A 22,841-nucleotide genomic window follows, 5' to 3' on the forward strand; every position below is an offset into this window, starting at 1 on the left:
AAGCATATTGCATTTTATTTTCTGCAAGAACTGTATATTACATATCTAACCAAATTCAGTTGTAAAACAATCTTTATCATTTGCTTGTGAGAACTTGGTTAATAGTATCATCCATACCAATACAGGAAAATACCGTGATGAAATGTGATGCACTCTTTATGAATATAAGAAAATAATTACATCATGTGTCACAATCTGCTGCAAAATTATTTAACCCCAACATACTTTAGATCAAGTGCATCACCCAAATCATGTTTATCATAAGCGAAATGTTCTTAAAAAAAAAAAAAAACCCTAGTTAATCTGTTATCACCTCTGTTCACCTTTCATCTACTGTTATGATCACATAGTAATTCATCCAGAGTGGTTGCGTTGAGAACTTTTTCTACTGTAAATAGGTTAGCGTGCTAATTTCAGTATCTGATTATTGAGCCACTGACAGGACTGACTCTTCTTCAGGATAAATTATAAGACAGCCTTAAGACAAAATAACCGTTGGAGTCATATAGAACTTGAGGGCACACAGGTGACAAAGATATGATATAAATATCATAATAAACTTTATCGTCAGGAGGATTTATAAAAAAAAATATATATGTATATATATATATATATATATATATCAAAAACATACTTTGACAGGCTTTCATGGTTCTGATAGAAAAATAGACAAAGTGGGCATGTATAATTTATATGAATTCTACGGTGTGAATGGTTTCACATCCTGATTATCTTGATAAAGCATCACTATCAATTCAAATTAACGATACAGGGTCTAATTAATTATGTAACAATGTTATATTACCATACAACTAATATGTAATTTGTCTACTATGCTACAGGAGGTTTGACTAGCACAACAGTAGAATGATCAGGATCAGAATTTCAAAACAGGTTATAGAAAGGAGTCACGAGCAAGGTTCAGAGGGCCAACAGTGACAATGCAGTTCACATAAGGATGACCTATTGTGATCCTTTGGTAATTCACTGTAGGGAATAATGCTTTGTAGTGTCAAGTACTACTATACTAATCTAAAAGTTCTTTGAGGTAGACCAAATATTATGTGTAGTCCCTACAAGTAATTGGGATGGACTTTCCCACTGAAGACCTCTGGTTCCTATTGCTTTGGGGCCTTTGTTGGCATCTGGGACACCTGTGGAAACGGAAATAAAAAGCAGAAACACCTCTTAAAGATTTTAATTTCAATAACCATTGTTTAAGGCTTTACTGGTCGTTCTTATACGTCTCTGTCAGATTTTGCACGACTACCTGTCTAGTACGGAAATGAAGGGAAATTCACTGATCACCTGGTTGTCGATGCACCTGAACTGCCAGCTCCAGCGCGTGTTGTAAAGGAAAGGTCGGAGATCAAAACGGTTGTCATCAGGACTATAGCTCTCCGCGTGGTAGGACGGAGTCACCGTGGTCATCTTATGGCGATTCACTGAGTACATCCTGAAGAAGTGTTTAACCTTCTGAGCCACCTTAAAAAAAGATAATTTATTTAAAACTCAAACTGCAGCTCACAGGCATCCAGGATGCAATCGTAAGCCATTTTTACACACACACTGGAGTCCTGAATTGTTCTAGAGATGTTACAGAGCGTTGGCATGTGAGAACAGAAATGTCTGCAACATGTGCTCTGGACTTCTTACATATTTTTCCACCTGGCACAAAAGCTAATCCCAGATCATCAGCAGGTTTATAACTACATGTTGCCATCTACATTTCTATCAAAGAAAATGTTGGAACTTTACCAAACTGTATCATGTTACTGTTGCAATAAGCCAAACAGATGCAGTCCTGCATTAGTGAGTCTTGGTGGAAAAAATATTCAAAAGTCAAGTCAGAATTTCATTAGAGTTCTGCCCCAACTATTGATACCACATTATTTCTCCAGTGCAGGAACACTGTGTGACGGAGCTTACTGACCTCTATGGGCGAGAGGATATCCTTCCACATGTGAATGAGTTTACAGAACATACTGAAGGGGCCACACTTTGAAATCTTTCTCAGTCGGCCAATCACTGATAATTCAGAGTAGGTCATCCCCATGTCAGCCTGTGGGGGAAGGAGTAGTAGTTAGAGGCAGAAACAAGAAAAGTGTAATGTTAAATTGAACAACAAATTCCAGGGGTTTTTCAGGATCAGGGATCTATGTAACATGCTGCTTACAGAGTTCTTCCAGTCCAAAATTTTGGACCTGATGTAAGAGAAACCTAACAAAACAAATGAAAATAAAGAAACCAGAGGATACATATACCTGATCCAAAACATGATTTAAAGTGATCTAAACACATATAAAACAAAAGATCAAATCATAAATGATATATTTACTAGCAACTGCTAAACATTTCAATCATAATCTCTGTGTGTATTAAATATACTCCAATTTAAAATCAGTTTGTTTCTGGTAACCAAAGAAGTGTAGTATTAAGTTTAAAGTTGTTTGGATGTATCTGATAGTTTGGCTAAAAGTTGTTTTATGTTACATTTTCCCAATGACTATTTGCTTGCTTGTGAGGAAACTGAGAAATTGTAGCTACACTCACCACCACAAATTAACTATTAATGTTAAGGAAACACTACAGTTGAATGCGGACACAGCTTTAAATACTGGTCATGTTGAAGCAAGAGACTTATACAAGGCAAGTTTTCTTTTGACCCTTAGGGTTAGCTCTGCTTTGTTCTAGGCCTGTCTAACTCAAGTTATGTTTCTAACAGTAGCAGCACAAAGACATGCATACACAGACCTATAAGGCTTTTTCGGGGGTGAGGGGCTGGCCCAAGATATTTACGCAAGTACGACCTGATGCAGCATATGAATAGGCCATGTTTAGAGGGCACTTCAGATTTAAAAAGGGTAAAAATCGTGCCACTGAGAAGCATCACAAGAGATAATGAAGTGCTCATGCGCCCTGGGATATGAAACATAAAGGCTCCACAACAACTCATCAAACCAGCATGAATAAGGCTGACATCATGTCCAAAGAGGGGGACTGCATGCACAAGATGTATTACTGCAACAGCACATTGGGGTTTCTATTGCAGATGAGTAAGCTAAACTTCTGTAGTACAGTGTGACAACAGATTATTTCTTTAATCTAACATTACCCTGTTTGAAGGCTTGCTACAGCAATATATGATGGCAAGGAGGTTAACATAGTATTTGCATTAAATACTTGACAATGAAAAGTTTGACTGAGTTGCTTTAAGGAAAACTGCTAAACTGCTTTAAATTCTGAAATAGAAATATTTTCCTAAAAATCGTTACTCTCACAGGTTACTAATGTCAGACTATTAATGTCACGATCATGCTTGGCTGTGTTTGTGTTATTATTGTGGATTCTTAGATGGGGCTGAGCAGGTTTCAAGGAAGCCCAGGGCAGAGTTTGCATTGATCCTGTGTTCACACCTGTTCCTCATTTGTCATCATCAAGACAGTCTTCAGGAGCTGCATGGGCAATCAGCCTTTGCCAGATTGTCTCACTTCAGTGGCAATTAGGCCAACTACTGTGTTCCATTTTCCAGTTATTTTGTAATACTTACCTTGCCTTCTTGTTTTTCTTCAGTGCTGCTTCCGTCAACAATTCTCCTCACTCTGGATTCCCACCCTAAGGACTTAGCATTCTGCCTGCTTGCCCTGCCGCCGACTCAGAACCACAGCCAGTATGCTCCTCTTCCATTCTGAATTCCCACCTGGACCTAGTAAGAACTGATCATTACCGGTCTCTACAAATGACCTTATCGGATTCTCACTAACCATCTCTCTACTGGAGAATCATCTCTATATCAAATCTGCAATATGGGAGTTTCACGCACCTTCTGTCTCCTTTCTCGGCTACATCTTCCAGGGTGGGCAGGTGAAGATTGACCCGCACAAAATTAGGGTGGTAGCAGAGAGGCTCATTCCCATCAACCGTAAGCAACTCCAAAGATTTCTTGGTTTCACAAACTTTTATCATGATTCATCCGCAACTATAGCATCATTTCATCTCCCCAAACAAAGTTAAAAAACACCATTCTCTGGACCCCTAAAGCCAACCTGGCCTTCCAATCACTCAAAGACAAATTCACTTCTGCACCCATCCTCATTCAGCCTAACCTCCACCAGTAGTTCATTTTGGAGGTGCATGCTTTAGACTCAAAGGTCTGAATCTGAGGGTAAGCTTCACTCCTGCGCATTTTTCTCCCGACGGCTGTCTGTCGCTGAGCGAAACTATGATGTGGGCAATTTGGAACTTTTAGCAATCAAACTCGCTCTAGAAAAATGGAGGCATTGTTTGGAGTGAGGCAAACAGCCCTTCGTAGTGTGGATAGGCCATAAGAACCTCTCATACCTCCGGAATGGTAAAAGGTTAAACTCCCGCCAAGCCCGTCGGTCCCTTGTCCAGGGAGTTTGCTTCTGAGGAGGAATCAGCGGAACCAAACTTCTCCCCTTCACCTGTCTGGTGGGTGGTATGTCACGGAAGATAGAGAACCAGATTCACCAAGGGTTAATCTTGGACCGAGATTCCAGGCACTGGACCTTCCAGTTGCTGGTTTGTTCCCTCTACAGCCCCATCTGCCGTTATCCAAGCTGCAAGTCTGTCCAAAGTTTGCCTGCCACCCAGGAATACACCACACCATCACACTCTCTTTCAGCGTTATTTATGATGGTCATCCCTCGAGAACGATACCAGATAGTACATGACTGCTTGCACTACGTGTGTAAGAAGAGTAACAACCGACAACTATCTAGACTCGCAGGTATGGCGAACGTTTTGTGCTGCTCTGGAGGCTAAGGTCTTGTTGAGCTCTGGTTACCATCCCCAGTCCAACGGTCAGACGGAGCGGTTTAATCAGGAGCTCAAGGCTGCAATTCAAACCTGCTGGAGCCGGCAGTTGGCCTGGATCGAATATGCACACAACGCTCTCACCTCCTCCGCCACTGGATTATCTCTGTTCGAGGCCTCACTGGGTTATCAACCACCCTTGTTTTCCCGTAGAGGAGAGGAACCTGAAAGTTCCCTCAGTCCAACACCACCTCCAGCAAGCCCAGCATATTTGGATCCTAAACTGTGAGGCAGATTGGCACTGTGTCCCAGCCCCGCAGTACACCCCAGGCCAGCAGGTTTGGCTGGCGACCATATTCCTCTGAGGTCTACGTCTAAGAAACTGGCACCGAATACATCTGTCCCTTTAAAATCCAATCCCAATTTCCATGTCCCTTTAATCAAACCTGTGTCTTCCAGCCCATTGTGCCCTCCGTCCAATCCCCCTCCACCTGCCTGGGTTGTGGATGGTCAGTCAGCCCACATCGTCCACCGCATCACGGACGTCCGCTGCATCACGAACATCCGCCGCTGGGGTCGCGATCTACAGTATCTGGTGGACTGGGAGGGGTACGTTCCAGAAGAGCATTTCTGGGTCCCTCCGGGTAGGACCCTTCCCTCATCACAGACTTCAACAGGTCCAGGAGGGGTGAGTCTACCGGCGTGCCTGGGGGCAGTCGTTGCGGGGGGGTGACAATCATACTCGACTGTGTTGTTGTGGTTTCTGGGCCTTAGGTGGGGCTGAGCAGGTTCCTAGGAAGTCCAGGGCAGAGTCTGGATTGCTCCTGCCTTCACACCTGTCAAGACAGTCTTAAGGAGCTGCAGGAGTAATCAGCCTTCGTCAGATTGTCTCACTTCACCGGTGGGAATTAGGCCGACTCCTGTGTTCCATAGAGAGTCATTTTGTAGTGCTTACCTTGCCTTCGTGTTTTTCCCATCCTCCCCTTCCATTCTGGATTCCCACCTGGACCCCGTAAAAACTGATCATTACCTTTGTCTGTATACCTTCATATCCTCATTTGTAAGTCGCTTTGAATAAAAGCATCTGCTAAATGCATTAACATAAACAAACAAATAATCAGTTCCTCACTAACGGTCTCTCTCCAGTCTCAGAGTTCCACGTTTACCTGGATCCTCCCTCTGGCTTCCAACACCACGCACCTGTAAATAAACTCTGTTCTAACTAAATCTCCCAGCGTTCTGCTTCTGCTCTTGGGTCCTTTTTGTGAGTCAGCTAGGCACCTAGCAATTAATACCCTGATTTAAACTGAAAACTCCAAAAACTGATTGGAAAAACACAATGTCATAATATAGGCCATTCTGTGCCATATTGCCTCTGTGACAGAAAATGTGAGGAAAAATACTGCTTTCTTCCTAAGTTATGTATATTGTCAAAAAGAATCCTCATCTTTGGTGTTAAAGTATCCAAGTAGGTTAGCTGTCTGAACAGCCTTTTTAAAGCAAGTTGGTTAAGATTTTTAGGAATATTTTCACGTCTTACCTCATCTGTCTGTGTCACCTGCCCATCTGTCAGCGGCTCCAGCTCAGCTGTCGGTGGAGCAGCCAGGACACTGCAGAGAAAACCAAAACCAGCCACAAGCTGAAATCCACACAAGATGCTTAATTTTTAAATAATATACATACTTCTGATGGATCTTTTTTGTCTGAGGGATAAATATACTGCAACAAAATTCTGCTTAAACTCTGGTATCTGTGTTCATAAGACCAGCATATACATTCTCCACATTACCCAGTGTCAGCTGACCTTACCCTCTTAGAGCTGTGAGGTGGAAATGCTCTGCACAGTAAAGCAGGAAACCTTTCAGATCTGTCTTGCTGATGCCTCCTATGGGGTTGATGTCAGCACTAGAACAGTCGTATTTGGTGAAATATCCTGTGAGGCTAAACAGCAAAAGTGGCTGAATTAGAGAAAAGTTAATAATTCATTTTTCTCCACAAAGACATAATTTGTGTAAAAACAAATACATTATACTTTCTGTTGGTGTGAGGTTTTGTGTCATTTTGTCAATGAACACAACACTTATGGTTGCTGTAGGCAGGTACTCATCAAAATAAGTAGTTTTGCACAATTAGTTATCGTTTGTACATGTAGCAATTTTTCAAGTGGTGCTATGATGTTAAAATCCGCTTTTCCTTCCATAAACAATTTCACTGATTCAATTTCGTTTGAGTTATCTCAAGAATCAAATCACAGACCCTGGAAATTGGCTAAACAAGTCTATGAAACAAGTCTGCACCAGTCATAATTAAAGTTATGTATTTTTCTAGTTTAAAAGTGTTAAAACTATTTGTATAGCCTTCCTTGTTGTACACTCGCATAGTAAAAACAAGGTCTGCTCAGAGTAGACTTACAACATATTAGCATCTTGCTATACAATGTTACAATTCGATTTAGTAAGGCACATTTTAAATGCAGTATATAGGCTTGCAAATGTATTTACACACACACACACACAAACTCATACGGTAGCTATGGTAATACCAGTAATACCTCTCATCAACATTAGCAGAGCCCAGCACCAGCAATCCACCAGGTTTACCGCAGGCCCACAGACTCAGCTGGGCAAACAGATAAGCAAAGACCATCCTGACTCGGGCCTATTGGCAATGAAAATAAAAAGTATTATAAAATCTCCAGGGGACTCTCATTTCACATACTATATTCCTTTGTCCCAAACTAAAAACTATAAAATCTACATGCATTACCTTAACCTTGGCCAAATTCTAACCCCAACTCTGAAACCGTTGAAAAGCTTTCTACATCTATGTTGACCTCAACAGGAAGCAATGCAAAAAAAGTCTATGAAACTCTTAAGTGGGCAAGGTTGTCAGCATCGACATGAACACTGTGGTTAAACTGTGAGAGCATGCTTATCAAGTGAAAAGAGATGATAAGAGATCAAGAATAAGAAGTGTTAAACCAAGAGGAAAAAATATGTCAAAATTAACTGACTACAACGATGACAAAAGGAGTAAAAGAATGTGTGAGGGAGGAAGACCTGCACATTTTGCAGAGCCAGGTTCTCTCTCTGGCTTCCTCCGTTGGCACGAAACTGAGGCCATCGCCCTGTTACAGCCGAGAAGATACCCAAAATGCCTTTCACCGCCATGTCTATGTTGATATTCATATGTGTGCTGCAACAGACAATAATACACAATAATCAAACACTTTTTTTAAATGACAATGCTCAGTTGTGCTTGCTTGAATCTTAATTATCTTTGTATAAGCACTTCTTTTACAATGACTCTTCAGCTGCTCCTGAATTTTTAATACAAGGATTTGGGAGTTTCATAATGATTCATAGTGATACATCAATCAGTATTATGATCATTATCCTAATACCTGCCAATTTGATTTGCCAGGTCTCTGGCCCTGTTGTGTGTATCCTCAGAGGAATTTTCACTGGCCATGTAGCAAGTGGTGAAGATGCGCCCACACAGTTCCTTTGGGTGCTGCGGATGGTAAGAGTCATCCCCAACCACCCTACGAATATCCTTCAATACTTGGCTGTCTGCAAGATGGAGAAAGATGAACGGAAAAGATAAGAACAGTAAACTGTTTTTTTCTCCTGAGTGACACCCAGTCAAACATTTTACTAAGAGGAAAGTTTCATTCAAGAACAAGATGTAAAGTCTGTGCAAGGTAAGCACATGCTCACCAAATGTAAGGCTTTTAGAAATACCAGTTTAAATGTGGAAGATAACCTTGTTCTTGTTAATGTTCTTTTGTACACATAGTTTATACACAGTCCTCTTGGCATTGCAATTTTCATCAGACCGGAGAAAATACTGATCTCATAAACTGACAACACTCAGTGGAAGATTAATGCAGATTTGGCATCCTGAAGAATGGTGTTAAAAAAAATTGTATCAATCATACTCACTGCCATCATCTACAGCCTGGCAGAGCAGCACACACATAGAATGAACAATACAGGCAGTGGATGAACTATCAACGCCGCCACTGAGAGGCAACAAGAAGCCAGCCTAGAACACAAATCAGTACCATCACAGTTTGCAGTCAGAAACAAATTGCAAAATGATCTTTATTACTGGGGTGCTTAATTATCCAAATAAAAAACTTTTTCTCAAAGAGTGTGTTCATCCTCACCTGTCCACTTCTCCTCAGGTAGTCCCAGAGCCAACAGGCTGGTCCTAGACTGAATAACACAGGTGTCAACAACTGCAAGAATTCTGCATAGAGAGTAAAAACTTTATTTCCTCAAATTAATGTATTTTATACCTTATCTCTTCCTCTGGTGTGAGAAAGTGCCACTGTATAGGTTGGTGTGTACACAGGTAGACATCATCATCACTGGATAAAGAGAAGTCAACTTTGATCCTGTGACAAGGTTTGGGTTCACTTTCCTACAACAGAGCAATTTCACCCAAAGAGACAAACTGACAATTGTTAAAGTTCATATAAAAACATAAAATTATCACACAGTTACCAAGAAATATCATACTTGCCCAATTACACTACATTTAACCAACAAGCAAACAGCCCAACCATCTGCAAAACCTACAAAAAGGCTAAAAAACAAAGAAAGTCTGTTGAGTGAAAGCAATGAAATAAAGCTTATGTCCTTGGTTCTTGATCATTTGAAGTTGTGCTTCAGTTCACCAACTCTGACTTTGGTCCTCACCATGTCCTGGCAAATCCACGTGCCTTTAGTTTGCTTGATGATTGTTTACCAGCTAACAGCTCAATCTGTCTAGTGTTTGGTGACAGATAGACAGCATTCCATTGGAGTCATTATGTCAATAATAAGTAGCTGCATACCTGTCGCTTTTTGGTACAAGCCGGGGGGGGGGGTTTAAGCTTAAACACTTAATCTGACATATTATGACCTTGTTATAGCTTATTTATATCCATGCCATATTTTGCTTTTGCACAATTCAGCAAGCAAAAACAAAATTATTTTTCAGAGGAATGTTTTCTTTAATATGGTATACAATTATATTACACTTCCAATGTATTTGTGCAAGGCGAGATGGGGCCGCAGAATAGATGTCTCATAATAATATTTGTCTTTTTATTTAAAGATATGAGCACTGAAGATTAGGGCTGAGGCAAGCGAGACAACTGCAAAAATAAATCAAAATGATACTCGTTTCAGGTTAGCAGCCAAATATCTATTAGTCTTTGCTTTTGGTACATTAACCAGATCCAGTGATTACAGTTTCTTGAGTATCTTTTCTTTTTCACTGCTTTCTAGTTTAGGAGTCATCTAAACTGTGTGTTTGTGTGTGTGTGTGTGTGTGTGTGTGTGTGTGTGTGCGTGTGTGTGCGTGTGTGTGCGCGTGTGTGTGCGTGTCACTCCGAGACACAGCACCCAAAAACCTAAATCTTCTCCACGTGTTGCCGAATCACTTTACTACACAGTTCATGCTTGAGAGTTTGTTCAGTGTACACATAGTGTGTCAGATAAGCTGGTCTTGGAGGCTGTGCAACTTAATGTTGATATTAACTTGTATGCAGATATTAAATGGTCAATATTTTTCCTGTGCTCTCAATCTCCACAAATTAACCTTGACTTGACACAACATGGTAATGTCAAAGTTTTAGAGATATGTACTATAGTAATAAGTAGAAAGTGGCTTCATACATTTCAAGGATTTGGAGGTATTGTTATCTCACCATATGTGGCTGGCATAGTTCTCCTCTGTAACTGCGCACATCCTCAAGATCCAGAGTGGCTGTAATCACTTCCTACAACATACACAAATCAATACGGTTCTTTGGTGCTGACATTGTTTTCACAAGAATGCCGGCTCATTCTTGAACTTCCCAACAGCATCCACCTAATGGACCAGCAAACACTGCACAGCTGCTCCAATAAACACAGAAATGGCTGTTTTTAGTCTAACCCCACAATAATACCACCACATGTCTTTCATTCAGGATTTTCAAATAAACAGAGACATATTTGCTGAATCGTACTGAGAAATGTGTGCTTCTTTTCATACTTACCACATCAGTGAGGGAGAATTGTGCTCCCTGTGCTACAACATCTCCATTGATGGCCACCATAGCACAACCATCGTAGTACACACGGTCTCCATCACAGCCCCTCTGGTTGGCATACAGGTAGATACCACCACTCTGAAACACCAAAAATGTGCAGCAGAGTATAAATTATTTTCAAACTATTGGATATTTTATACAGTGAAATGAAAACACAGGATATCAACATGGGATTATTCCCTAATATATATATATATATATATATATATGATACAACACTGGACCCTGGTGGACTCTGCTTTGCATTATTAGTGTATAGGGAGACGGGTGACAAATTAAACATGAATTAAAAAACATATAAAAAATAAATAAATAAAAAAAAATAATAATAAAAAAAGTGATGCGTCTCCTTTGCTATGAAACCCCTAAACAGGATCTGGTGCTACCAAATGTTAAAGGGCTTCCACTGAAAGCATACCTTCATGGTGGCTGACTTGATCAGGTTGACTCTTTGGTCAGCTTTGCGAAGTTCATGGTGGCTCGCAGATGAATTAGTAAAGATTTCAACCCCATCCAGCCCCATCTGAATATGGGGGCTGAAGAAAAAAAAACAAAACAACATTCTATCTTTCAAAGCCAAAACTATCCCCAATAATATGTGTATGTGGCTTTAATATAGTGCTGAATTGCTCTAATGTACCTGCTGGGGTTCCAGAGCTCTGCACAAATTTCCGTGCCAATGCAGGTGTCCTTTGTGGACAGAACACAGTCACCAAATGGGACTGTTTCCTGAGGAACACAAAGGAAAAACAGTGTTAAGATAAAAGCCTCTCAAGTTTGATCCATAAGCACTAATCATAGTTGACAGTCTTTCAATAGTCTAGCTTTAAAGGCATCATATAATGAGCAATGAAAAACAAAATAAATTTCATCATCAGTCTATTCTGAAAACATTGGCAAACACAATCTGTTCTCCAAAGCAAGACCAATAAACTCACACATTATTGTGTTTTTACCTGGCCTGTGACCTCCTGGATCATTCTGGGCAGGAAATACTCTTCCACCTGCCTAATAAAAACACACAAAGTGAATCTTCATTTTGGAAAATATATTAACTCATTTTCATGACTATGATAATGGGGTCACTCAGCACAGTTAAATGCACGGCTGAGTTGAGCTACAGTTACAGCTCAACTGAGCCACTTCACTTGACATCTGTCCTTATAACAGTTAATACGAACGGGAAAGGAATCAAGCTTTTGACTAAAGTATTTCCAACATCACAATGCTGTGGACTGAGTGAGAAATGTTTGAGGTATTCCGTCTATTGTAACTTTCTTGGCACAAGTAAGTTTTAATTCACTTAAATTAAATTCAGTTTTAATTACATAGCGCCAATATAGCTAAATACATATAATATATACAATTATATATAATTAAATATATACAATTAAATACATAGCTTGAAGTGGTCCAGGGAATAAGATCCACCAACTGCCCACTGGACATTATTCCTTCCCATTTACTTAAACAGGTTTTTAGCACAGTGGGTCCAAGTCTCCTCATATTTATCAACAGTTGCCTCAGCTCATTTTGCTCCATTTTGGGCCCTGTTTTGTTCTCATATCTCCTGCCATTAGGTTAAATAATTCTAAAGCACAACGTCTCCTTTCATCTGTATGCAGATGATCTACAACTCTATCAGCCCATCGTGTCAAACTCTCCAGATGCCATGGAGTCCATCCACAATTGTCTGAGTGACATTAAAATCTGGCTATCACAAACTTTTCTCTCCCTAAACAAAAACAAGACCGAATGTATTTTGTTTGGCTCATCATACCTGCTTAGTACCTGGTCTTGGTCCACTGGCACCCTACTGTAATAATGTTGTTAAAAATCTGGGAGTGAAATTTGACTAAATTCTTAAATTTGACCCACAAATTAAGGCAGTAGTGAAGGCAAGCTTCTTTCAGCTTTGCCTCCTTGCAAAAGTTAAACCATTTCTGAGCTGCTGTGATCTGGAAACAGTCATCCATGCCTTTTTTAGCTCAAGGTTAGATTACTGCAATACACTGTACAGCCAAACATCTCTCCACTGCCTACAACTGGTACAAAATGCTGCTGCCAGGCTCCTAACTAACACCCGTAAACGTGACCACATCACACCTGTACTTTACTCCCTCCACTGGCTACCTGTTAAATTTAGGATCCAGTTTAAAACCTTATTTGTTTTCAACACAGTTATTGGCCTTGCACCCCCCTACATAAATGAAACTGAGGCTTCACCAATCTGGCAAAGCTCGCCGCTCTGCTGGTCAACATCTACTGAAGGTTCCCCGATCCAGATGTAAGCAGTGGGGTGACCGATTTTTCGCAGTGGCAGGTCCGAAATCTTGGAATACACTGCCCTCTGATTTACGCACAACTACTGACCTACCTCAGTTCAAAGCCAAATTAAAAACCTATTTATTTAAACTGGATTTTCACTGAAGCTGTGGCTCACCTTTTGTTGTTGTCTTGTGTTATCTACTTTTAAATCTGTTTCTGGAATTGTGAAGCACTTTGGTCAATCTCTGGTTATTGTAAGGTGCTATATAAATAAATGTTGATTAATTGATTGATATATGTAAGGAGTAATTTGATTCCCCAGATGTTAGTCAAACATCCTGTTCTGTTCATTAACCACATTTAACTGGGTATGCATCTAACTGGGTATGTTAGTCAAGTTTGCTTTTGTGCGATTTCATTCAGACTAACATGCATTTTAAAAAGTCCAAATTTAGTCAGACCAACATAATAATTGGTTAGTATCATTAGTCTCTTTAGTATCATATAAACATATTTAGTGTTAGTTTAAAATAAAAATAAAAATAAATAAATAATAATTTTATATCTGAAAGTGCATGTCAATGAGAACAGAAAATGAGCTACAATGGCATCAATAGCAGTAACAATAGTTTGGTTGCCAGGTAACATCACTGTCCTTATCCTGAATCAAAGTTCAATGCACTGATGATGACCATGAAAGCAAAAAATGTATACAAGTCAACTTGGTAGTTTTATTTTACTGTTTTTCTGAACTGGACACAACATGACATTGATGCCACACCTCATCTGTTGTGGGAAAGCTTGTCTGAACCTGTCAATTTCTTCTCAAAGGCCACTCAACTAATTATACATATCAGACTCAGCTTACTCATGTAAGTAATATGTAAAGTGTAACTTATTACATATCAATGTGTTATTTGGCTCTGGAGCAGGTTGCAGCTTGTGAAAATTCCCCTAAAGATGTCATTGATGTTGTTGTTGCTTCAAGTGTTAAAACACACAGAGCTGTTACCAGCTAGCATGTTACTTCGCTGAATTCATACTTTACCATGAAACCAAATGTTCCTATAGACTTATTGAGTATAGGGAGTTATGGATAACTGAAGGCCAAACAAACTTGCAGGCAGGTCAGTGCTTTCAAGACCAAAGACCAAAGTCATCAAACACATCAAACATGCTGATTTGTTGACACCCAGTTTTCTGTCAGGAGGAATTAAAATAAACTCACATTCGCAAAGTACTTTAAACAGCTTAAAAAAAAATAAATAAAAAATAATAATAAAAAAAAAAAGCCACATTGTAAAACATCTCAATTCATGAGTATATTGAGAAACATTTCCAGCTATTTGAAAGATCGTCCTGACTGATGCTATCAAGATGCATGTTAGGATTTGCTGTTTTTGGCAACTGATCATTGTGATATCAGCTATAAAGCTAGCATATTTTGACCTCTGCGACACAGTTCTAACATATGTCTATTACAATTCTCCAACTTCCTGGAAAAAGACAAAGATTACTGGAGAACACTTTATGCTCATGTAGTGAAAAGGCTTGTCTGATTTAGTGTCTTCAGAAAACTTATGTTGTAAACTGGATGAAACAACTTTGTTTATGACAAAAGAAATGATGCCATGTGTAAAGTTCATTACAAATAAAGTGAGAAATTGTTACTTAAAATGCTAATATGTGCAATTAATGAGTACATTTCTTAAAACACAATAAGGGCTTGTTATGATCCACCTTAACTTGTTCCAACATGAGAACCAGCGCATTTCTCTGTAGTTTCCATAGTTGGCCATCAGCATCTTAGGTCTGATCAATAGTATCTTTCTGCAGGATGGAAGAAAAATGCAGAGAGAAAAAGCTTTAGGTGAATATGATAAAGATTTTTCCAGTTCATAAATTAGAAAAAAATAAATAAATAATAATAATATTATATATATATGTCGTTAAAAGTTCAGACAAGGATACTGAACACACCTGTTGAGGAACAAGATTCGACAGTTGTAGCGCACATTGTGATGCATGATGGGCCTTGGGGGAACAGAAAACATGAGTCAAATGTGTATTAGTGTAAATTGGTCTCAAAAATAACTGCAAATGCACGGAGGGTGATCTACCAATATGCCTTGAGTTTCACGCGTGTTTTGCTATCCACAAATACAAATTTCCTATTTGTAACTTGTGTGTTGGTTTTTACAAATGTGTATATTTGTAAATATACAATTTTCCATTTGGAAAACAAAAAGATTTCACATTTGTGAAACTGAAATTTCTGTTTGTGAATCATGACTCAGCATTTGTGAATCACCAATCACAAATTCGTAATTTTGAGACATTCTTTTCTGCATATTCACACAGATCCACAAACAAATAGCTCGTGATTCACAAAGCACCATCCAGTAGATGGCCCTGTTGTTCACCGACATATCTATGGCTGGGCTTAAGAACGACGAAGAAAGAAGATAGTTGATTAGCAGTAACCATAGTAACGACATGGATGGGTATGTATGCGATAACATTTATGGATGGTGTTTGTTGCTAGTCTGTAGTTTTAAAGTTTTAGTTTTATTTCAGCCACCTTTGTGTTGCGTTATTGTGTAATGTGTTATGCGCATTAGACAAATTGTGTTATGCGCCTTTGTAACGTGCTTCTGCTGTCCATGGTACTCAAAGTCCAACAGAAATAGAGCACAGAGCAGAACAACTGTCTGCTTAATAGACCAGACTATAGGTACAAAGTATTACTTAAATACTAAAGAATGTAGAGAACAAAAATAAGCATATTGAATATATGATCAGTTTGTGTTGTTTATCATTTGATATTTGTATTTTAACTGAAATGTAAGGTTTGAAATTACCTGTTTGAGACTTGAATTCAAACAGACCTGTTGTTAAAAAAAATAAATTTAAAAAAAGTCTACATTTTCTGAAATGTTGCACTTATATCTTGTAGTTATTAAGTGGCAATGTCAATGTTACCTGCTTTTTTTAAAAAAATTTTTTTTAAAATTGTTTATAATTTACATGCCCAGTTTAAAAGAAGGGAGATGTTTTGAACTCGTGACTGCTTACAAAATGAAATAAGGAGCTGTTAAAATGACGAGCCGACACTAAAACTTGTTTCCTCTCCTTTTTCAGTACCACAGACAACGCAGTTCTTGCTCATTCGCTCGCTCTTCTAGGTGTGTTTCCATTACCCCTAGAAATGCGCAAAACCTAAATATCTCAATTTAAAAAAAAAAAAAAAAACAGGTAATGGAAACACCTTAATTTCGAAAAACCTCTCGCATCCAATTTGATTGGCTCGCATTCAAGCTCAACTCGCTCCTGCGCCGAAATGTCCTCTCCAGTCACATAAACCAAACCGGACACAGCCACTGTATATTGTTGTCAGCACCTCATCAACGCTGGTGTCTCTTATTTGTGGCCGTCAGCTTCACAAGTAAATTGTCCATGATGTTGAGTGTCAACTTGGATACATCACGTTCTCTTATGACATAATCTCATGGCGCACTCCTCCTCGACCAATAATATATCGTTATGCTGCTACAGGTTAGGCGATTAGATAATCAGACTGACTATTTGAAGATGACACTTACATTCCAATGTCACAGATGATGTCCTGAGTAATGGGAGATTCAAGAAGGGTCTTTAAGACCTGAAAGCTGTGGAGCAATGTGTCCGACTCATAGAAGTGGTCTGCACAGCCATACCCACTGTCAAATGTTGATGATTAAAGAAGAGATTTTTAGCCAAGTGAAGTACAGTACAGTAAAACTGAAACCTGGTGAAAACTAATCCACAAGACACTGACATGTTTTACTGCTATTAGTATAGCATTTACAGGGATGGTAGCTTGAAATAAGCATGATCTGACAAAAATATTTACATTATAGAGAACATTTTAAAGAAGTACTTTCAGATTACTACACATAATAGACATATCAAACTTAAACAGGAATCTTGGTGCTACGAGATGGTTTTCATACCATATCTCCAGCTCTGGACCCAGTCTATATTTGGCCCCATGAGCCTTTGAAATCTCAATACCTGCAGAAAAACAGACAGACAATACAGTATTACTGTTTTGTGATGGTAAAAAGAAGAAGTAAAGTCTACTGTAGCACTTCGACATCGTTAGGACATTGACAAAAATAGGGAAACAGCAAACAGAGAAGCCTCTTGATGTTTCTTTTGTAGCATAAATGAGTTTAAGGGTGATATCAATAATGAGCTGTGGCCAAGTAATTAAACCTTGTATTGACTGAATTAGCAAGTTGCAGGTACTTTACATTACCGAGCTTCCAGCCTTTTATATCAGCAATAAGAATACATACAGGATGTGTGGGAACACACAGCGTTCGGGTGACTGACTGTGTTATCTGTTAAACTATCGTTCAAGTGAACACGACTCAAATTGGAAAAGACTATGGTTCTCTCTGCGTAAAAAAAAAAAAAAAATCCCAAACTGTGTCAAAAACACGTTTTCCCGCAGGTCCTCAACACGATAAATGATTCCGTTTTACCAACAACTTGATCAGAAATGACGTACAGACTGTAGAATCTCGCTCTCCAGCTGTGGTGCGCGCTCCCGACACCAGGGGGACAGATTTTCGCACAAGACCGGCACTTAGAGAGGAAGCATAGGGAAAGGTAGGCTAAGTGTAAGTAAGATTTAGTGAATACTAGCTAAACACTTTTGCTAACCATGTGTATATACTTCAGGACACAGATTTAACTTGTTTGCCAGTTATTTACCCCCTAGCCAGGTGTGCAAGCATATGAGCACATTACTTCACTGAATTAGCTAACTTAATGGATGTAACATTAAGTTAGCTAATGCAGTGTGTTAACTGACTCCTCACGAAGAGTGAGGAGTCAGAACATGCGTCTTATTCCTATATTGTTTTTTCTTGTGATAAAAATGACGAGACAGGTGACGTAAAGCTATAGCTAATGTGTACATAGTTATGTTACATCAATGTCAACTCTGACGTAAACGATACACGCCGCACTCCCTCTCCTGAATGAGAGAGCTAGAGTCAGCAGTCTCCAGAGTGGAGACAGAGTAACATTAATGCTCCATTTCTATGAAATTACACATTAAATATGTTTTGCCTGGCTATAAGCATACAACACATACTTTAACAGTGCAAATTTTGGAGTTGAATACATAAACAAATATAACTTTATGTAGTCAAACACTAGAGCTTATCTGTGTAAGCTACTCTCTGGCTCGCTCAATCACTCAGATTGTCTCACACTGTGTGTTAGATGGGTGTTTAGAAAAAGGACATTTCCATGGAAAAACATTGACATTTGTCATTTTTCCATGGAAGTTTATTCACATTAAAGGTGATTGTTATTTCAGTATTATGGTAAGAGAATTGACTGGTTTGGCCATATTGTACCATGTCAATCATATCATTGTGTAACTATATGAAAGCTATTTGAAAAAGATTTTGGTTGCCTTAATGCCTTGCTGTATATGATCCACACATTTTGTTCTAATACAGTACACAGATTTTACATACAGTTATGATGTTTTGAGACTTTCTGTACATCCTACACCATTATTTTTGGAAAATGGTGGATTACTTACAGGTCTATTTGAGAGGTTCCAATGGTTTGCAAGTTCCACATTTTATCGCAAGTGTGTCATGCAGTGTGGGACACTGGTCTGGTATTGGTCTTGACTCAGTCTCGACCCCTTAAAGTCGAGGTCTCGGTTTAGGTGGTCTTGACTACAACACTGCTTTACACAATAAACCAATATAATATTCTGGATTTTTACACATCTAGCAGACAGCTAATGTCTGGTTTTAATCAGATTTTTTATGTGTAAATATATGTATTATAATAATATACCCATGTATAAATACATATACATAGGTATGTTGATAAAGGGAAAATGAGGGACTCATTGTTTATTACATTTCCAGCAATGTATTTCACAGACTAGCAGCTCACCTTGAAGTGGTGCTTGACTCCACACCACCAGATAATCTGTTATATGTGCTACTGACAGTGTAATGAGTAATGTTAATGAAGCCACTCTGTGGACAAACTACGTGCTAACATAATTTCTAAATTACATCTTTGACTGCATTATATTCTGTCATAAAACATCTAGTTTTGATACAAGTGTGTATAACCAAACTAGGTCAATACTGGATAACCTTATGAGTTAGGGCTCAACACCACTAGCAGGCCATATATAATTGGGTAAGGTTCTATCAACCAGTGGGCCAGATGCAACTCACTGGCAGCGGTGTTATACAGTATTGTAAAAAGCAGATTGGTTTGTATTCAAGCTTCAAGCATCCCCAAAACAGTCAGTATGCAGAATACAAACTTAATTTCTGATTTACATGTCAAAGAAAAGTTAAAGGTAAAACCAACCCAAAGCCTTTTAGTATTATGTTGGCTTACCACATGCTGCCAGAACATCTTAAACTGGCCCTTTACTGACTGCCCAATTCTCTGAAACTCTTATTGACAGATGAAACATTCTTTCAAGAAATATTTCCTCATTTGGTGTTTTGATGATGAGGACAGATGACATCTGTCCAAAATCTCCCATAAGTGTTAAAATGGGTTGACATGTGGTGACTGTAATGACCATAATGAACTCTTTAGTGCTAAACCAAACCACTCTTGTTCAGATAATGTCTAATCACAGGATAAAAGTGATTGATCTGAACAAATAAGAGGTAATTTACACCTAATAAGTCAAGTAGCCCTTTACTTTACCAGCAAACATCCAGCCATCCATTTTCTATACCAACTCAATCCTGGAGCCTATCCCAGCTGTCATTGGGCGAGAGGCAGGGTACACCCTCGACAAGTCGCCAGGTCCTAGCGTCAATTTAGAGTCACCAATTAACTTGACATTGCCTACATGTTTGAACCAGGAACCAGGAACCCTCGAGTTGTGAGGTGCTAACCACCCTGTAGCCCATACCAGCAAACAGCTTAATAAAACCATGGGATCGTTTACTCAAGGGGTTAAAGTTTCTCCTTTAATTCATCACATATATGTGCACCATTGTCCCATAAACCACCTAATAGAAAAAATTTATTTTATTTTGACAGGTGACAGCAAATTAACACTCTTTGTTGCTGTTTTGTGCTTTTATGTGTTGATAGTCACAATAAAGTGACTGTTCTTAAAGATCCCATGTCACGCTTTTACATGTCTGCAACGAGCATGTTTACTGCATGTGGCTCGGCCTGTTGTGCAAAGACTTTGAAAAAATATCATACGTTTTCCAAAAGTCATGTTTACTCTATCGTCTTACACATTGTGTTAGTAATAATAAAAAAAGGGGAAATCAGAGTCACAGTTTGCATCAGTCACAGCGTAAATGATCGATAAAAACAGTTCTACTCACTCCTCAGTATTCTCTCCGAGTTGCCTTCGAAGTCCAGAGCCCACTGATTCAACGAGCATGTTGCAACACTCACTTTTCGGCCCATTTCCTCGTTACTGAATGCAATAAGCAGGTCATATGAACAATACCAGATAATGGGAATAATCCAACATTATATGGTGATGGTTTTATGGCGTTTCCACGGTTTCTGTGAACTCTGTAAACACACATTTACCTGTCTGACCGCTGCTCTAGAGCTGACCGACGGAACACGACTGCTCTGGCACTTCTTCTGTTGGCGTTACTGTCGTCTGAGCAATTTCACGTCTCTCGGTGTGTTGCTGCCCTCATCTGCAATATGGACTCACTACCAAAGCCACCTGAAGCCTTCAACAAGTGAGGAGAGCCACATATATGGAGAGAAAATCGACTCAATACATCTGTGCGTGCGTACTACTTGATTTGAGCATAATACTTTATTTTTGAGTGCGTAACTTGCCCGAAGTTACGGACAAAATGATAATTACATATTCAAAAAGCCTCCCACACACACAAATCGTTAAATACGCATGCACAATCGCCTGATATCTCTCTATATATTTCACATGTAATTCTGCATAGTGACATGTAAACACGCGCGCACGCGCGCGCGCACAGAGATACATTTACCTATAGATCAGCACGACGGGTTCTGACACTCTTTTCACGCTTCCGGAAGCCACACAGATTCGTCCGTATATGGTGCGTTTATGTACTGGTGGAAAGCTGGGTCATCTGAATTTCTTCCGAGTCAAGTGTCATTTCCCTCGATACTTAGTTCCCTCTAAACTTGTAACGAATTGTGAAAAATTGTGAATCTGTGTAAAAAAAAGAATATCTCAGCACCCAATGGTTTATAACACATTTACTTTGTAATTTCGATAGAAATACCACAAAATTGAAACGCCGTCGAAATGACGTAGAAGCATAAGAAGCGTGAAAAGAGTCTCAAAACCCGTCGTGCTGATCTATAGGTAAATGTATCTTTGTGTGTGTGTGCGTGTGTGTGGATCAGTCGATTCGCGCATGCGTATTTAACGATTTGTGTGTGGGGGAGGCTTTTTGAATACGCAATTATCGTTTTGTTCGTCACTTCGGTTACGCACACACAATTTTTTTTACAAGCACTCAAAAGACAAAGACACATAATTTGCTCCCATATCTTCAGTTTCATTGATGAAAAAAATGTAAAAGATAACAGTTTGTCAGTCTTGTTTTTTAGCAGTTTGTCTTTTAAAAACAAGTGTTGGACAAAAGACAAAGTGACTGACCTAAACACTATATATAGCAAATTAGACAAACGTTTTATGAAATGGGTAAACTTAGCAAAAACCTGACACAGGAAGTGAGAGATGCATCTGGTTATTTCAGTTAAACCATTGGCTGTTCACTGAAGCCTCATTAGAATTGGTCTCCCTTTAAGTGTGGCTGAAGGGAAACACGGAGTACAGGCTGAAGTATGCCACAATGCACAAGAACTAGCCTGAAAATCAGTGGTAACAGGTCCTATGGAGTGATGAATCCCGAATCCCACTGTGCAATCATCTTGACAGAGAAAGATATCCCAAATTTGACATTTTGCAATAGTTTATAAAATGTCTTTAAAAAGAAACAAAACCAGATAACATAATGCAGTGACAAAGTTTGCATCCAGTGAAGTGACATCAAAACAAAGAGCTGCACCATTAAGTCTTTATTTTTTTCCAAAACATGCACTTTGCATAAACGGGTGAAAATTACATTTTGTCATCAGTTACAATTCTAAGAGGATGTCATAGCCAAGAGTGAAATATGACTGTCAATGCGAAAAACAGTACAATCACAAACGCATGGTACAACTGTCTGGTCCTGTCAAAAATTTCAGAAGGAAACTGTCAATATTGCCATTTTCTGTCTTGCCTTCCATCCTTTTCCATTAATCAGCATGTAGCTGTTGTAAATGTGACCAGAGGGTTGTTCCATAAAGCAGCATCACCAAGAAAGTAAGACCTACTTTAGGCTTATTTTCTGAAAATGTTGTTTCTTATGAGAGTATTTAGACTACACCAAATTGGTTCAAGTTGAAATGTCATAAGAACAAGATGAAACTTCGTGATGACGGTCATGTCGGTCAGACAATGAATGCAAGTTACTTTGGAGATATAATCACTTTTCATTTAGGACCATCAGCAGGAGAAAACTACTATTATTATTATTAATTATTACAGCAGGTTTCCTTGTTAAGGGAAACAGCTCGAATTCTTTGCGACAAAATTTTGTTGTGCCTTAGTGATACTTCCCTCTTACCCTTATAA

The 22,841-nt window shown here is 39.0% G+C and overlaps 2 protein-coding genes and 1 pseudogene across 4 annotated transcripts in view; 2 read left to right on the forward strand and 1 right to left on the reverse strand.

Annotated features, from left to right (window-relative positions):
* Nucleotides 1–22,841, forward strand: part of LOC140302299 (uncharacterized) — a 334,032-nt pseudogene that overhangs the window by 259,988 nt on the left and 51,203 nt on the right.
* pcsk6 (proprotein convertase subtilisin/kexin type 6) overlaps nt 1–22,841 on the forward strand; it is a 171,998-nt gene that overhangs the window by 121,524 nt on the left and 27,633 nt on the right. The window lies entirely within an intron of this gene.
* LOC140302221 (glutamine-dependent NAD(+) synthetase-like) lies at nt 716–21,347 on the reverse strand. 3 transcript variants are annotated; one of them, XM_072381039.1, is made up of 23 exons: nt 21,178–21,347; nt 20,744–20,895; nt 20,530–20,624; nt 17,125–17,185; nt 16,735–16,851; nt 15,113–15,166; nt 14,873–14,962; nt 11,821–11,872; nt 11,505–11,593; nt 11,283–11,400; nt 10,811–10,942; nt 10,478–10,549; nt 9,080–9,204; nt 8,948–8,996; nt 8,721–8,823; nt 8,180–8,348; nt 7,836–7,971; nt 7,328–7,434; nt 6,586–6,717; nt 6,317–6,386; nt 1,934–2,062; nt 1,309–1,485; nt 716–1,154 (listed from the first exon to the last, which is right to left on the reverse strand). In XM_072381039.1, the coding sequence occupies exons 3-23, from the start codon at nt 20,612–20,614 to the stop codon at nt 1,119–1,121; spliced, it is 2,103 nt and encodes a 700-aa protein (XP_072237140.1). In that variant the 5' UTR covers nt 20,615–20,624; nt 20,744–20,895; nt 21,178–21,347; the 3' UTR covers nt 716–1,118. The 3 variants fall into 3 exon arrangements, with proteins under 3 accessions (XP_072237140.1, XP_072237139.1, XP_072237141.1); XM_072381038.1 differs by having other exon boundaries at nt 20,744–21,347; XM_072381040.1 differs by lacking the exons at nt 16,735–16,851; nt 17,125–17,185; nt 20,530–20,624; nt 20,744–20,895; nt 21,178–21,347 and having other exon boundaries at nt 11,821–11,868.

The sequence above is a fragment of the Leuresthes tenuis genome, unplaced genomic scaffold, assembly GCF_036924035.1.
Source record: "Leuresthes tenuis unplaced genomic scaffold, fLeuTen1.0.hap1 SCAF_2, whole genome shotgun sequence".
Lineage (NCBI taxonomy): Eukaryota > Metazoa > Chordata > Actinopteri > Atheriniformes > Atherinopsidae > Leuresthes > Leuresthes tenuis.